At 39.8% G+C, this 18430-nt stretch overlaps 1 protein-coding gene across 1 annotated transcript in view; it reads left to right on the top strand.

Annotated features, from left to right (window-relative positions):
- The first annotated feature begins 3113 nt into the window (after positions 1–3113).
- mta1 (metastasis associated 1) overlaps positions 3114–18430 on the top strand; it is a 64506-nt gene continuing 49189 nt past the window's right edge. The window contains exon 1 of the mRNA XM_072458325.1: positions 3114–3213. Coding sequence (XP_072314426.1) covers positions 3186–3213 — 28 coding nt within the window. The 5' untranslated portion in view covers positions 3114–3185. The remainder of the gene's footprint in view (positions 3214–18430) is intronic.

The raw sequence follows: 18430 nt of genomic DNA, 5'->3' as shown, positions 1-18430 counted from the left end.
TTAGCTTGTTGCCATATCGATTATTGCGTCAGAAAATCTTTTACGATGTAGTATGCAGCCCTGGTAACACGGCCATGAAGTACATTTCACTAGCAAGGACCACGCTACAACTATGGAATATGATAGAATGTTCTTATGTTCTTATTGATAATAACGACGATGGATCGACGATGGATCGACGATGGAGCGACGATGGATTGACGATGGAGCGACGATGGAGCGACGATGGAGCGACGATGGATTAAGTGACGATGGAGCGACGATGGATGGAGCGACGATGGAGCAACGATGGATGGAGCGACGATGGAGCAACGATGGAGCGACGATGGAGCGACGACGGAGCGACGATAGATCAACAATGGAGCGACGATGGATCGACGATGGAGCGACAATGGAGCGGCGATTGAGCGTCGATGGAGCGACAATGGAGCGACGATGGATTGACGATGGAGCGACGATGGAGCGACGATGGAGCGACGATGGAGCGACGATGGATTAAGTGACGATGGAGCGACGATGGATTAAGTGACGATGGAGCGACGATGGATGGAGCGACGATGGAGCAACGATGGAGCGACGATGGAGCGACGACGGAGCGACGATAGATCAACAATGGAGCGACGATGGATCGACGATGGAGCGACAATGGAGCGGCGATTGAGCGTCGATGGAGCGACAATGGAGCGATGATGGATCGACGATGGATCGACAATGGAGCGGCGATTGAGCGACAATGGAGCGGTGATTGAGCGAAGATGGAGCGACGATGGAGCAACGATGGAGCGACGATGGATCGACGATGGATTAAGCAACGATGGAGCGACGATGGATGGAGCGACGATGGAGCGACGATGGATCGACGATGGAGCAACGATGGAGCGACGATGGATCAAGCGACGATGCAGCGACGATGGAGCGACGATGGATCAAACGACGATGCAGCGACGATGGAGCGGCGATTGAGCGACGATGGAGCGGCGATTGAGCGACGATGGATCGACGATGGATTAAGCGACGATGGATCGACGATGGATTAAGCGACGATGGATCGACGATGGAGCGACGATGGATTAAGCGACGATGGATCGACGATGGATCAATCGACGATGGATAAATCGACGATGGATCGACGATGGATCGACGATGGATCGACAATGGATCGACGATGGAGCGACGAGAGTTGGCTGGGTAGAGACTCAGGATGGGGGCTCTGTCTCGGGTAATCAGCCCAGCCGCTTCAGAAACCCCCCTCCATAGATGGTGATGTGTTAAGGTGGAGATGATGGAGACATGGGGTGGGAGGGCGGAGTCGAGAGAGCAGAGACAACAAGAGATGCTGTGAATAGGCCTTATAAATAGGGCTTCTGGGTAATTAGAGGTGTGGTTAAAGAGTGGGGCGTGTTTACTGGAGTAGAGGTTGAGGCGTAGTCCAGCTCCTGAAGCCACGTTGACGATTAACATCTCCAACTACACTTATATTCACGGGTTTCGGCTTCATATTCGACGCAGCATATTGATGACTATTTGTTTAAAATTGTTTAGTTTTTTTTCTACATAATTCCACTTAAATAATTTAGACTACTTTATTTTATAACCTCATTCCTCAACACTCGGTTTAATGCTATTCAAATTAATTAAAGATGTATGCTAAATCCTTTCATTCATGGGTTTCAGCTTCATGTTGATGACTATTTGTTTAAAATTCTTTAGATTGTTTATTTAATTTTTTTTAAGCATACATATAATTCTATTTAAATCATTTAGATTATTTTATTTAATAATCTTAATTTCTCAACAGTCGGTTTAATGCTTTTCAAATGTTTATTAAATCCTTTCATTCATGGGTTTCAGCTTCATGTTTACGACTATTTCTTTAAAATTCTTAGTTTAAAAAAATATGTATCATTCTATTTAAATAATTTTGATTACTTTATTTTATTCTCAACATTCGCTTTAATGCTATTCAAATGAATTAAAATGTATGCTAAATCCTTTGATTTTGTTAAGCGGTGACATCACGCGTTTACTAAAAAAAAAAAGAAGAAAAAAAAGGTTGAAAATGTGGCACTGCTTCTTTACCTTCGATGCTCGCTCAAACTTAACAACACCGTAAAACAACAACAACAACAACAACAACAACAACAACACTACACTCTTAATCCCACTCGTATTTATAATTTATGTTTAATTTTTGTTTTCGTCGTAAACAAACCACTGTAAACAAACTTCTTCTTCTTATTATTTATAACTCGTGTTTACTTTTTGTTTTTGTCGTAAACAAACATCTTCTTCTTCTCCTCCTTCCTCTTCATCTTCTTCTTCTTCTTCTTCTTCTTCTTCTCCTCCTTCTTCCTCTTCTTCTTCTCCTCCTTCTTCTTTCTTCTTCTCCTTCTTATTTATAACTCGTGTTTATTTTTTGTTTTTGTCGTAAACAAACATCTTCTTCTTCTTCTCCTCCTTCCTCTTCTTCTTCTTCTTCTTCTCCTCCTTCTTCCTCTTCTTCTTCTCCTCCTTCTTCTTCTTTCTTCTTCTCCTTCTTATTTATAACTCGTGTTTATTTTTTGTTTTGTCGTAAACAAAAATCTTCTTCTTCTCCTCCTCCTTCCCCTTCTTCTTCTCCTCCTCCTTCCCCTTCTTCTTCTCCTCCTTCTTCCTCTTCTCCTCCTCCTTCTTCTCCTTATTTATATCTCGTGTTTACTTTTTGTTTTCGTCGTAAACAAACATCTTTTTCTTCTTCTCCTCCTTCTTGTCCTTCTCTTCCTCCTCCTCTTCTTCTCCTCCTCCTTCTTCCTCTTCTTCTCGTCTTCCTCCTCCTCTTCCTCTTTCCCCTTCTTCTTCTTCTTCCTCTTCTTCTCCTCCCCTTCTTCTCCTCCTCCTCCTCTTCTTCTCCTTCTCCTCCTCCTCTTCTTCTTCTCCTCCTCCTCCTCCTCCTCTTCTTCCTCTTCCTCAGTCGCGCGCGCGCAGCCCCGCCCCCCCGGTGTGTGTGTGTGTGTACTGTCCCTTTAAGAGCTCGCGAGCTTCTTTCGTCTCGTTTCGTATTGATCAATCCTCCATTTTCCAACACGGAGCGGCGCGCGGCGGCAGCAGTGCGGCGCTAACACACAAACCCCCCGCGTCAGAGAGCGACCCACGAGCCCGGGGGCCCCTCGACCTGCAGAAAGGAGCCGGGGCCAGCGGGAGCAGCGATGGCGGCCAACATGTACCGGGTTGGAGGTAGGCTGCTTCTTCTTCTTTTCCCCCCCGGGCGTCCGTCGCTTCTTCCCCCCGCGCGCGCGTGTGTTAGCTTCGCAGCGATCGCGCGGCGCCACTGTATTTACAACAAAAAAGAAGAAGAAGAAGAAGAAGAAGCAGCGCGGCGCGTCTGTTGTTTCGTCTTCGCGGATGATGGCGAGGAGGAGGAGGAGGAGGATGGCTGTTGGCGGTGATGAAGAGGAGTAGCTTTCAGAGCAGCGCGGCGGCTCTTGTTTCTGCTGCTGGTGCTGGTGCCCCGCGGAGAGTAACGCACTTCGTCCGGTCGTTTCCAATGTTTTCCGCGACTTAAACTTGGGGGGAAACTGTGCCGCCGCGCTATAGGTGCGTGTTTACGGTAAACGCGGCGTATGTAAAAGTTTTGGTGCACTTTTTGCTCAGCCTCCTCTTGCGGTGCGTTTTTACGAACTACACATTTTTGCTTTATTTTTTATGATTTTTTTGTTTTGTTATGCGTTTACTTTGTTCGGACGAAATAATTCGTATGTTTACGTTGCGTTTTATAGCCTCGATTTGGATAAAACGATTAATACTATGGTGTTTTGATGGTTTTGCGTGTTGTGGTGGGCGGTCATCCGGTTAATCGATCGGATGATGTTTTGTTGTGACGCTGTGGATGTTGTGACGTAGGTGCTGTCGATATTGTAACACGATTTTTGCGATGCCCGATGTATCGCACGTTGATATATTGCGATGTATATGTATGCACGTTTATTATTGCATCTTACAGAATTATTTTTGATAGTTCTAGGGCTGCAAATATGTGTTAAGATATTGAATTGCGGTTTTGTTGTCGTTGTTTTGGTGAGATTTGCGATTTTTAGGGCAAAGTACACGTTTTGACGATCGATTTGCCGTGGTAAAAGCAGAAAAAACATGATGAATAGAAATGAAGGTTTTGTTATTTCTGTCACATCTTTGTGATTTTAATGCATATTTTTCCTGTTGTGTGAAGCACTTTGAATATCCTTGTGTACGACTTGTGCTCTACAAATAAACTTGCCTTGCCTAAAATATGCAAAACTCGTGAATCATGAGTTTAAACTGCTTTTTTATCCAAGAAAAACTACAAAAGATACAGCTAACTCACTCCATACCTTCTCTTTTCTACTGTTGCCCATATAAACCCTCATCATCTAAAGTAAACGATTTAAAACTCCATTAACGACTAAACGACTAGCGGTCGACAGCCCTTTTAGCAATTTTAGTTTTTAATATTTTGTTTCTGTTCATTTTAACTCGCAATATCGATCCAAAATGACTCGATGAAAGAAACCGGTCCACCGATGTCCGTTTGAAATCCGCGCCTTCGCCGATTTTTCGCCCGCCTTTTTTTCCTGGACGTTTCGCTCCGCCTGCCCCGACTGCCCAGAGCAGAAAGGACTCTGTTGAATCCTAGCGTTTTACCGATATAAGAAAAATAATAGTGAAAGTGGGCGTGTCTTTGAAATCGGCGACGGCGGATTGTCGTAGCGAAGGCGTCTTGGCGTGGTAAAGAACAAACAAACAAACAAACTTGAATCACTCTCTAACTACAACTTCCAGAGCGTAATTGAGATCGGAAAACAATTACAAAACTGTTAGAGGCTAATTAAATAAGAGCGATTTTTGTCAGTGGTTAATTGCGACCACATTGTACAGATCTTGCCTAGGTTTTGTTGTTGTTGTTGTTTTTGTTCATTCTGATGTGGTAAAACGTGCTGTACTGTTTCACTGACGTTTTGTTTGGGATGGGACGCTTTGAATATTGTGTGTATGTATATATATATATATATATATATATATATATATATATATATATATATATATATATATATATATATATATATATATATATATATATATATATATATATATATATATATATATATATAATTTGCATATGGAGTAGACAGAATTTTTTTGTAAATGGTTCAAGTCTTTTCAAAACTGAGCTGACTCTCAATAGTGCAAAAACAATTAATTTGAATAATTAAGATAAGATAATCCTTTAATATCCACACAAGGGGAAATTTAGTTGTTGCAACGCAGTAGAACAAGAGGAAAGGACAGATTATTGGAAGTTTCAAAACACACTCTTAATAGAACTCTTATGAACAAAAACAAAAAAACTTAACAAAACTCCTCTCCTATCTTAATAGGGAATGGAGGGGGGAAAATAAAATAATTGTGACTAGTCTAATGTTTTTGTTTACAGACTCTAAAACACACGTCAAAAGACCTCTTTTAATGGCATTATTAAATAAAAATTTCAAAAAGGAATCAACTGTTTCGAATTTCCCTCCATATTACACATTATTTATGAATATTCTCACTCTAGAAGCGTCCAGTCACCATATTTCAACCTTTTATCTGGTTGAAAACTCGATGTACAACAGAAATACCGTATTTTCCAGATTAGAAGTCCGTTTTACATAGTTTTAGCCGGGGTGTGACTTATGTTCCAGAGCGACTTGTATGTGATATTATTCGTTAATTTCACCCTGGCAACCGAAAGAGGGCGCTCTAGGCTCTAAGCGACGCAGAAGAAGAATCTGCACTTCCTCTTCCTCTGGAGTTTGGAGTTGTTTAGAAGTGACACAGAGGAAGAAGAATTCAATGGATTTAGTGATTTGGGGTAAAACTGATGCTTTGCTAAACTTGTTAGCATGTTCTTTATGCTATAGTTCTCTGAATAACTGTTCATATGTTACGTTAACATACCAGACACTTACCACAGTTCTGTCTGTGCCTCATGTAGCTGAAGGTGTTAGCGTTAGCATACGTCATGTAGCTGAAGGTGTTGGCGTTAGCATACGTCATGTAGCTGAAGGTGTTAGCGTTAGCATACGTACACCTATTCACCATGTTCTCTCATCTGTTATTATTTTAAACTGCATTTCAAGATGAAGTGTCTGTTCTTGGATTTTATCAAATAAATTTCACACAAAAATGCAACTTATAGTCCAGTGCGAGTTAGATGTGTTTTTTTCTTCTTTATTATGCATTTTTGGCAACTTATACTTTGAAAAATACGGTAAACGTTTGACCGGTCGACTACTGAAATACTCGTTAGCCCTGTTGTAATTTCCAAATCTACTTTTCTTATGTAGACGCTAAAGTTACAATTTAAACATTGTGGATTGCGATGTGCACTAATGTTTTAAACTCCTACAGTGTACGTCCACTAATTACTCTAGAATTTTAATGATACTGTAGTTTACTTTAAAAACCCAACATTTGCCGTAGGAGTTTAGTGTAAAATGGAAGTCGTAGGTCCTTTACTAACCAATCTGCTTCGCGTCGTACATTTTAATCGTTGTTTATATTTCTGCAAGCCGTCAAAATAACAAATTATCCTCCCCCAATTCTCCTCCCACTCGCTTTTCCTCGTGGATAATTAAAATAAGAGTCGCGTTACGTTGCGATGATCAATGCTTTTGGTGCCGCATCACTGAATGCCAACGAGGAATAGACTAATTACATGCTGTTTCTGCGTCCACTTTCAGCCCAAGTATCACGTCCACTTCTCTTTTACTATTATTAATACATTTATTACAATAACACTTTCCACTTAATGAATGAACAATTGTTTTGGGGGCTTAATATTTTTTTCCTTTTTCTTTTTTCCCTCTTTTGTCCATTTTCTTCTTTCCTTTTTCTTTCTTTTTCTCTTTTCCTTTCCCCTTTCTCTTTTCCTTTTCCCTTTTTCTTGTTTTTTCTTTTTCCTTTTTTCCCTTTTCCTTTTTTATTTTTCATCTTTTTTCCTTTTTCTTCTTCAAATAAGTAACACTTGTGACTAAATGTAGACACTAACTTAAGTCTTTTATTCTGCTATTTTTGTATTTTTACTTCACCCATTCATTCACAATTTTCAACGACAAAATAAAATTGCAGTTCCTTTTTTAAATGAGTATTGATTGGTTCAAAAGAGCATCTAGTCCTGATACTTGTATTGAAAGTATTGAATAGTATTTTAGTTTCCATACATTTGAAAAAGCGTAATATCTTGTGGCTCATGTAAAAAAAGAAATACAGTATTGTTTGTTCTGTTTTTCCGGCTTTACAGTAATTTTGACACAACTTAAAGCAGTTTCAGAGTTATCGTTTTCTTCCGTTATTGCTTTATTGCCGCAGAACGATATCGTCATGTTTTTTCCGTGTTAATTAAGGACGGGACAAGATCTCGTGCCTCCAGAGCGTGAGATCCAATCGCCAACAGATTGTGAGATTTGTTTTCATGTGTTTTTAATTTAACCTTTATTTAACCCAGAGAGTCACATTCATTCTCAGCCTGGTTCAAGAGTCAACATTTATTCATATTTGGATATACCGTATTTTCCGGACTATAAGTTGCACCTTTTTTCATAGTTTTGGCCGGGGTACGACTTATACTAATATTTATACTTTTATACTGATACTTATACTCCGGAGCGACTTATATATATTATTTGTTATTTTCACACTTGCAACCGCATTTCATACTCCAGTGCAACTTATGTCTTTTTCGTCTCTCTTATGCATTTTCTGGCTTTTGCGATTTTTACCCTGGAAAATACGGTATTTTAATTGCGTTTGGGGATGGAAATTGGACTAATTATATTAAGATTAGCTCAGATAATGACATCCAAACTTAATTTCAAAATTGCTAAATTTGAACAATTTTGGACTAAATTGCACCTTTTTTCCCCTTTCATTTAAATGTGCCACGTTTTTTAATTTATTTATTTCTGTTTGTCTATTTTTTTGTGTTTCCTCTGTGGTCTTGTTTTGTTCTCTTTATTCCTTTAAAAAAAAATAAAAATAAACGGTGGATAACTGCACAATATTTGTCTATTTCTTTTTGTCTCGTTCTCGACTCAATCTCGTGTCTTGTTTCACCTCTAGTAGGAAAATCGCTACAAATACACAATAATAATGCACAAGTAAATAAATTAAATAAATACATATAAATAAAATACATTTGTTATTGTTGCATTCTCTGTACAAACACTAACGAAGCCGCCTTATCAGTTATATATCGTTTAAAAAAATTAAATAAAGTCTCTTCTCTGATGTGATGAGAACGTTAGCCCGGCCCTAGTCTAAACTTGGATGTGGTAAATGGTTCCTCTCTGTTGCTGTGGTAACCCAGTGCAGATCTGGTCCACGACTGGTTCTCCTCCTGCGATTCGGTCAGAATTTCAAGGAAGAATATGACAAATTAACTTACAGAAACGCTAACAAAGCTCGATCTACTTCTGTGTATTTCCCTGTCGTATTGATGCTATTTTAGGCGCCGGCGCTCTAGAAATAAATTGATTGACAGCGACGTGGGTCTAGATTACTTTTTATTTATCCCTCAGAGGAAAACCTTTTAATTACAGACACGCATTGCCGAGAAGAACAAAAAATGTGATATTTAAAGCCGCGGCTGTCTGCGTTACCGTGGCAGAGTGAAAATCCGGTCGTCTCCTCTCAGTCAGGAGGTTGTGGGTTTGATTCCTCGGCTCTCTCGACTGGACGGTCCCTGTGTAAAGGCCCCGTAAACCACGTTCGTCGATACACGTAACATAGAAGCTTTATCTGTGATTTTGGAGGTTTTACCCCAGATATCGGTCTAATATTGAAACCGTAGCCGTCTTTTTAAACGGACTAATGGACAATAGACTTTGGCCAATTTATAGATAATTTTCCCCAGACATGAAATTTTAAATGGTAAAATTTTACCCTCTCGTCCACAGACTTATCTTTAGGCCAAACCCATATATCGGCACGTTCTGGAGATTTAAGGTCAAAAGCCGATGCAAAGAAATGCAAATATCGGACCAATATATCGGCAAACCAACACATCTATCGCTGCTCTTCTATTTAAATTTTTACCAATTGATAGTTTGTCTAAAAATATGGGTGTGTGTATTTTATTTTGACAAACCTCTGTGTAAACTTGATTATACCGTAACATAAATGTGTGTGTGCCTCGCTATGGATTATAAAAGCTTAATCGATATCTGCAAATATCGGTCGTCGACATCGAGTTAAACATAGGCTGTCGGTATTGGATTTGAATGTAAAGGCGCTGACGATTAGAAAGGGTTCTTTAAAAAAACTGATTTGTTGCGTCGATCATCAGAAACATTGATCGTAAGTTAATGTAGCATCATGTGATTATTATATATTTATACATTTTCCCTGGCTACTCCATGTTGTTCCTAGAAATGTAATGTACACCCAGTTACATTTGTGAGTTAGAATTGAGTTGGACTGTTCTTCAGCCGCACTGCGACTCTTAATCGCGCTTTTCGAACGCTTAAACTTCCAAAAATACATCTGCAAATGTATGTTAAAGACGGTATGGACGATTTTTGGGTGATTTGAGAACGCAGGCGGAAGTGCGCATGCGCACTCCCCCGTGCGGACCGATACAACACACACGTGCGTTTGTTTATTAGCGAGACGGAGCGCATCGCATCGCTCGTCTCCCGTGGATTTCTGTCCACTTCTGCGTCAGCTCGAATTGTCTTTCTCTGTCTTCATTTTGCCCCGTACACTGAGGGAACTATATTATGATAGATCCATGCGCTTAGGCACGCGGAAACGTGTGGACGAGCCTGACACGGCTGCAGGTGAGCGGTAGGTGCGTTTTATGATTGCTACTTGGCAGGACTAATGATTTATCCACGCCACGAGGAAATATGATACAAAAAAAATTGCTGAAAAAAATCGTCCATACCTCCTTTAACATCCGGGAACTCTGAACTGTACCCATACCCCCTTTTCATTCAATTCATTTCATTCATATAATTCATTTTTATTTCATTTTTTTTATTATATATTTTTATTAAATATTTTCCCCCAGTTTTTTCCCCCCTCTTTTTGTTGCTGTTAGATTTTTTTGGGGGGTCTTTTTTATGTAATTTTGTTATTGTTGGTTTATCTCACTAAAAAGCTAAAACGCATATTAAAAAAAAAAACCTCAAAGTTTTGCATAAATATAAAACGTCATTCTCAATTTATAATCCGCTCATTAAGGAATTAAATGTTAATGTTCCACTGCATGGCATTAATGTTATGCTGTTGCAAAAATACCTTGTAAACAACATGCATTATTAACCGTTTGTGGAGTCGCCTTTGAGTCTTCTACTTGTCTCCATGGAGATTAATACATTTAATGCCATATTGTGGAATAAGGATTTTCAGGGCACAATATAATCGGAAGAACCAAAAAAAAAAGAATAATCGTGAAAATGTTTCAAGCTAAATCATGCATTTTTCTGTTCAATATTCAGCACAAAAAATAGACCTGAATGTAAATAACACTGTTGTTCTGTCAGTCTCAATAATTGTGAATAATCGTTAAATTGTGATGTTTTTTCAGACAATAATTGTAACACCAAACTTTGTTACTTTGGAACATTCTGGGCAAAGTGTACACTCGGTGCATTAGACTTTTGTAGCCGTAGCATGTTTTACTATCGGATGTCCAGATTATTCGGTCAATGCATAACAGAAATACATTTGAATTTTTCCAATTTTACAGTGAAAAGTACCGTATTTTCCAAACTTTAAATTGCACCATTTTTCATAGTTTTGGCCGGGGTGCGACTTCTACTTATATACTTATACTCCGGAGCGACTTATATGTGATATTATTTGTTATTTTAAAACTTGCAACTGCATTTCATACTCCAGTGTGACTTATATGTTTTTTTGCTTCTTTATTATGCATTTTTTGGCTAGTGCGACTTGTACTCCGGTGCGACTTATAGTCCGGAAAATATGATACTACTTTTTGTTGTTTGGGCCACAGTTCGGACACCCCTGTCTTAACACATTAACTCTCCTCAATATCTGACCTACTTTATGAAATCAAACTTTCTGAATGATTATTTCGACAAGATATAAAAGCACTTTATTTTTAGGTTGACTTTTTGAGCAAAGGACTTGATTTCGGACTTACTTTTGCTTCCAAAATTGTCACTTTTCTTTTAATTCAACTAAAAAAATACCTAATTTAGTTCAGACGTTGTCACTTTTATACAAATTGAATTAAAAATAACTTAAATTTTTGTCTAAAATATCACAATTTTCACTAAGTCGATTTTATATTGCGACTCTAAACGATCCCGACTATCGATTTTAACCTAATAATCTTGACATTTCCAGCTCCGACTGCCCTTATATCCATGAAATATCTACTTTGACTGTGATAAAACTGTCAAATCCTTCATATTCAGCAGTCTTAATTAATATCTAATTAATATTCAGCCTCGTTGTACCTGTGATGTGTCACTTCTTGGCGACGGCGTGACTCGGTTCACAGTTCAGCCGCTCCTTCTGAAGTTAGAGCGTGAAACAAAGGTGAGGCGGCGTTCATTAGGTTTTACCCACTGTCACCGTGGAGTTTATTGTATTTTTAAGCCATTTTCTCATTTTTGTTTTTTGTTTTTGCCCCGTCGCCGCTGGTTACAGACTCACAACGGGTAAGCGATCTGGGTCGGGCAGAAAGATCAAGTCAAATTGGTCGTTTAACAGCGTTTTTCTCTGAGGTTCTGCCCCCTGCTGCTGACAGAATGTAAAAGTGACACGGTGCACCTTAAAGTGAAGTGTAAAGTATTTAAAATCAGACTTTAATCCATACTAAAAAAAATCATCACATTAATAGGACGCTTTTTTTTTTAGAATGAGCTTGGGCTTTATTCCAACCACAGGATTTTTAATAAAGAAATAAAAAAATAAAAACAAATTGTTAAATGTCTATATATTGTCTAAAACCTAAAATTATTGCGTTTGAAAAAAATATTGAAACAGTTATTGAGAAGCTTATTAAAAATCGCATTAAGAGAAAGATTTTTTTACTTTTTTTTCAATTGTTTTAGAATGAGCTTGGGCTTTATTACAACCACAGGGTTTTTAATAAAGAAATGAAAAATTGAAACATTGGGTTGAAAATGTCTTTTGTCTAAAACCTAAAAAAATTATTGCGTTTGAAAAAATATCAAAATTGTTATTGAGAAGTTTATTAAAAATCGCATTAAGAGGATGATTTTTGACCTTTTTTTTTAAACCGCTTTAGAATAGGCTTTGGCTTTAATATAACCAGTGTTTTTAATAAAGAAATCAAAAAATAAAAATTGGGTTGAAAATGTCTGAAACCTAGTTTATTCCCTTGTATCAAAGAGTTTTTTAAATTTTGGGAACGATGCCAGTGCACATTTAACGTAACCACTTTTATATATTATTTGAGTTGTATATTTGTGGAAATGTTGCATTTGAAAAGTGTTTTGAGACTTCTGTAATTTACGACGCGTTGATTTTAGGATTTGCTGTAATTTTTTCACCTCTCAAATCGTCATTTTCAATACATTTTGCAAGTTTTTTGTGCGCGTTCTGTAAATCTCCCCGATATGGTCAAAAAGATTTAAAAAATACCCGTAATTCTTAAGAAACACAGACAAAAAAACATGAATTCCATCAAAATATTGCAGAATTCTCTATTTTTTGTCATTGTGTATTTTGTCAGCTGAAAATAGTAAAATAAGAACCCAAGTAATTTTACACATAAACATAAATAAATATACACTATTAATTCAAAACCGTTTATTGTAACGTTTCAGTTCCGTGCCTAAACGTTCTTCCCGGTCGTGTATATTTGTTCTTCTTCTTCCTTTCTCCGCGTCTGACTCTGGCCTGGTTCGAATCAGCAGCAGACTCTCTCCGCTCGGTAACACTCGCCACTCACCATTGGCTCGCGGCTAAATTGGCCCGCACCGCGACGTCACGCGAGCGGAGGCGCGCGATTGGCCGGTGGCGGCGGGGGGGGATTGGCGGTGTGTGTGTGTGTGTGCGCCTCAAGGCCTCCCTCTGCGTCTCGCCTTCGAGTCTCCGCCCAGAACCGGCTTACGGAACAGAAGCGTTTGATTTTCAAGTGGTTCCAATTGCTCTCGTAACGTTTTCGTCTTGAGCTCTTAAACTGTGGGAAATGAATAAGTAGTGGTCCTGGAAAGTGAAAAAATTTACTTGTAATCCACTTTCAAACTCACGGCGGTGATGAAAATGAATAGAAGAAACTGGTCACCGAATATTGGAACGACAATCACGACAGCGGGTGACAAAGTGTGATGTTTGTGATGTCAGTGTGTAGTTCAGGTAGTTTTTAGACTCTGGGGGGCAGCCACGGTCTCCTCGCACACGAAACGCCCCCCAAACGGACTCGAAACGGACACACTTCACACGCACACAAAACGCACACAAAACGCACACGAAACGCACACGACACGAGACGGACACGAGACGGACACGAGACGGACACGAGACGGACACGAGACGGACACGAGACGGACACGAGACGGACACGAGACGGACACTCGAAACGCACTCAGACAAAACACACTCGGACAAAACACACACAGAGCTGTTGTTATTAAAATGACTGACAAGTTTTTTACGATTTTCTAATTTTGACTTTATTTGGTGTATTTACCTTTTGTACATATATTATAGTTTTACGCCAATCGAGGAGGTATTTGTGGATAAAACGTTGAAAAATCAGTAGGAAATGACAGGAAGTGACCTCACACCAGGAACTCATTCCAGTCAAAGTTTATACAGACTTTACACAAAAGAAACTACTTTTTTGACTCTCTAAACATTAATTAAATAAATAAAGTCACTCATAAATATAAAATATTATTTTCTTTTGTAAAATAAAAAAAATGGTGACATCACATGAGTTTTGGCCCAGTGTTTGCTGGGTAATTTCCTAGTGTGATGTCATCAATTACAAACAGGAAGAAAAATTATAAACTTAAATGTGCTATTCTGTGACATTTTTATAATTTTTTGTAAAATTAAAAAAATATTCATCTAAGGCTGGGCAGAATAATATGTCTGTTTGCCGTAACCCGACCGACCTGGTGTGAAACTAGCCAACTGAAGAAAAAAAAATCAGCATTTTGTTGAAAAAAACAATCTTTTATTATTCAATTATTTCGCCGACTCACCGACGGGACTTCCCTAAACCGCTGTGTAGAATATTTTTATCATGCTGTTTGACCCATCTTTCATCCCAAAGGACTGATAACGCACTGCGCAATCGCATGTACGTCTTCTTATTCGGTCCTCCATATGCTTCTGTATTAAACAGAGCGCACATCAGGACCGGTAAATTGCCTTTTACAAGCTAGTTTGCCTCTGTCGGCGCCACTTAAGTGTTCATAAGATATGCCACGCTCTATCAGGGTGTTTACGCAATGCATTCTGGGATTGAAACACCCCCAGCAGTGACATCACAACAAACATGGCGGCGCCCGTGTCCCCCGCATGTTCCCCCCGCTCACCTTCTCTACCAAAATAAAGGATAACGGCGTACAAAAGGTCGATTTGAAATATCTTAAAATCTTGACATTTAGTCTCCTGATCGGGTTGATCGAGACGTTTTCTGTCATTGACTGTTGTAGCCTGACCCCTGGACTGTTGTAGCCTGACCCCTGGACTGTTGTAGCCTGACCCCTGGACTGTTGTAGCCTGACCCCTGGACTGTTGTAGCCTGACCCCTGGACTGTCGTAGCCTGACCCCTGGACTGTCGTAGCCTGACCCCTGGACTGTCGAAGCCTGACCCCTGGACTGTCGAAGCCTGACCCCTGGACCCTGGACTGTCGAAGCCTAACCCCTGGACTGTCGAAGCCTGACCCCTGGTAGTCACTCCGACTCAAAAAATGGCAAAATTTGGATCTTTTTTGCCTTCAATCAGTAAAAAAAAAAAAGAATTTGCCTACCGACCGACCCACTTGAAAAATGTTGACTCGGGTTACAGCAAACAGGCAATTTATTTGGGGTAGCCTAAACTGCATTTTAGTTCAATGAGTCGTCCAACCTGTAGGTGGCGCTTTAAGCCTGGCTGATATTGACAAAAATATCTTGATATTTTGCTGGACTTTCCTAATGCGATAGTCGGACGATATTATGTCAGTTCATCAGAAATATGTCAAAACAGGTCTTAATCGTGTTAGTTGAAGTTTAATTATTCAACTAATGTGAAATGGTTGTAAAATGTATCACAAAAGCGCAGAAATATCACCTTTTTAATATCCTTAATTGAAATTTAAACATAATATCCTTTTAACCATCTATTTTTGTAGCATTTTTGTTCTAAACGATACAGTCGATATTCAAATATAACAAACCTTCAAATGTCTTTCCCAGTTGTAATCTTACGTCACGTTTATTCTTCCTGACCCAGATTACGAGCAAACCAAGTCTGTGGCTGATTTTGTCCTGCTCTGAGAAGCTTTAGCCCTGGTTTAGCCCTGGTTTAGCCCTGGTTTAGCCCTGGTTTGAGTCTCCCCAAAGCCAGTCTCCCCAAAGCCAGTCTCCCCAAAGCCAGTCTCCCCAAAGCCAGTCTCCCCAAAGCCAGTCTCCCCAAAGCGTTTCTGTGGTTGAACTTTTAAGAAAATAAAACGAGTCAAGTTGGTCATGGACATTTGCCGGGTTTTTCAAAGACGTGAACAATTTTGGACATGCCACTGTTTTTACTTGAGTTTTGAAACATTGACACGTTTTGGCCGAAGCCTGGAGCATGTCTGGTCACGTGGCTGGTCACATGTCCAGTCACGTGTTTGGTCACAAATCCGGTCACGTGTTTGGTCACATGGCTGGTCACGTGTCAGTCATGTAAAAGGTTTGTCTTGGAGCAAATCTCTGGTTTCACTGAAAGTTAAGTGTTTTCTTCTGGTCATTTTAAATCTCTTTGGTGGTTTTACTTAGATTCATGCCAACAGGTTTTTCACATTTAGCTGTAATTGGCTGTTTAAATTGGCCCTTTTGTCGTGCACTTTTGCCATGATAATTATTATTTTTGACTAATTTCCAGCTGTGGATTGGATTGTTTTTAATGTGTTCTCACATTTGGCTATTTCGTTCATCACTCCAGCCACAGTTATCGTGCATATTTCGGAAGACTCCATGGTTCATTTTTTTAAAGAAATGTGTAGAAAGTGTAAGGCAGTGGAGTTTGGGTCTTCTTGTCTCTTGTAGTTTTGTCAAAAGTATCAATCAGATATTAATCGATTGCTAAAACTAGTATAAAACGCCATATTCATTTGAGCAAGTGTCGATACTAAAAAATGACAAACGGGATGAAATGTGACGTTTCCTGAAGCGTTTACAATGACCTTGAACTGTATCAGAAGTAGAATAAGACCACAGGTTTTAATGAAGGTCTATTATTTTGTATTTAAAATGTCTCAGAATTTTCTAAAAGCTTGACTTAAAAAGAGCGTTTTTTTGTTTAGTTTGTAATTTTTTTTCAATTTCTTGGTCAAAGGTCAAAACCTAGTCTCTATTGCTATTGAAGTTGGCGTGCGTGTCTTCTTCGCTTGCGTTTCACTCGGAGGCAGCGTTTCCTCTGCGCCGCCGTCTGAACTCGACCCGGGGCCCGCGGAGCGTGTGGGTGTTCGGCGCGAGCCAATGGAAAGCCAGGGATACGAGGAGCTGCCGTTTGTAGTCTGAGGCGTGCCCTTCTCCTCCAACACGACGAAAACGAACCCAGATTTTTACAATATTCTGAGCCACAAGAGGAACATGCCGGATGATTTATTAAACCGTACAAGATGATGTCATTGTGGGTTGTTGGATGTACAATTAGTAAAACTACAGATTAAGCTGTGTTCTGTGAGGGCAAAATGTCAGTGCGATTACAACGTACTAATGTAATTAAATAAAATAATATTTTTTCTTTTTTCTTGGGTTATAAAATCAGAACTGCATGTATTCAGTAAATTATATATAAAACATTTTTTTTAATTATTATTGCTTCTTTAGTAGGGATTGACCCTTTTATTAAATCAATATAGTTTTATCTCAGTGGCAGAAAAAGTACAGAAAAAGCTTAAATGACAAAGTAGCACCGATTCTGTCCTTGGACCAATACACAAACTGCAAGGACACAGTTTTCTGCTGGTTTAAACGTTTTTTAAGAAATTGTGGTGGTTTTGTTTGTTTTTAATTGTCGCTTAATAACTATTGCCTAAATTTAATGGAGCTTTCGACCTCGTTTACTACTGATTTAGTGATGGAGTAATGAATATTTCTACCATACACTCAGGTAATTTTGATGTACTGTAGTTACTTTCTCAAGCTAAATTGATCGATTCATTGAAAAACCAGATAGAAAACTGTCGTTAGTTGCACCCCTAATTATATATTCACAAAAAATAGTAGTCCAAGCAGTCAAATGTACTTAAATTATGACATTGTAAATCCATATTGTTCATAACTGTTGCTGCTCGGACAAAGTATAGTTGCATTTTTGTGGTAGCGTTCGATTGAACGGGGGGGGGGGGGGATCTTTGGCCGTTCCCGCACAGAGGGAGGGGGGGAGGGAGGTGCGGGCAGAGGACCAAGTGCGGCCGGTATAATCTGAGCGAGCAGGAGACTCGGGCACACTCCCTCCAGCACCAGGAGCCCTCGGGACGTCCCGCGCGGGGATAAGCCCCGGCCGAGATGGAGCTGAGCCAGCGGCAGCGGCAGCAGCCTTTTCCAGCGCTCGATTAGCATTAGCGCGAAGAGAGGGAGGGGTTCCTGCGCGGGGGCGAGCGCGAGGTTAAGCGGGTGATGTCACCAAATCGCAAACGCAGCAACTGCAAATAAATATCCTGACGTCTCTGTGGGATCTTATTATGTAAAAGCTTTTAACTCGTAGTTAGGAGGCGGGCTAACGGAGCAGGTCCATGCGCTGTTCTTCTATTGTACAGTTCGGCAATAGAACCTTTTAACTCGTAGTTAGGAGGCGGGCTAACGGAGCAGATCCATGCGCTGTTCTTCTATTGTACAGTTCGGCAATAGATCCTTTTAACTCGTAGTTAGGAGGCGGGCTAACGGAGCAGATCCATGCGCTGTTCTTCTATTGTACAGTTCGGCAATAGAACCTTTTTAATTCGTAGTTAGGAGGCGGGCTACCGGAGCAGGTCCATGCGCTGTTCTTATATTGTACAGTTCGGCAATAGAACCTTTTTAATTCGTAGTTAGGAGGCGGGCTACCGGAGCAGGTCCATGCGCTGTTCTATTGTACAGTTCGGCATTAGAACCTTACGCTAACGGGTTAATTCAGTTAAATGTGTCTTAAATGTGTCTACAGAATACCCTTTTCTGCAGAACACAAATGAACAGAACGTTGTGCATCTTACGTACACTTGAATTGAGCAGTTTTAAAGTTATTTTAAA

Source organism: Eucyclogobius newberryi, unplaced genomic scaffold, assembly GCF_026437365.1.
Source record: "Eucyclogobius newberryi isolate DKJ021-1_F unplaced genomic scaffold, fEucNew1.0.hap1 SCAF_21, whole genome shotgun sequence".
Taxonomy (NCBI): Eukaryota; Metazoa; Chordata; class Actinopteri; order Gobiiformes; family Gobiidae; genus Eucyclogobius; species Eucyclogobius newberryi.
Note: the sequence above shows the minus strand (reverse complement) of the source record. Positions and strands in the feature narration are given on the sequence as shown.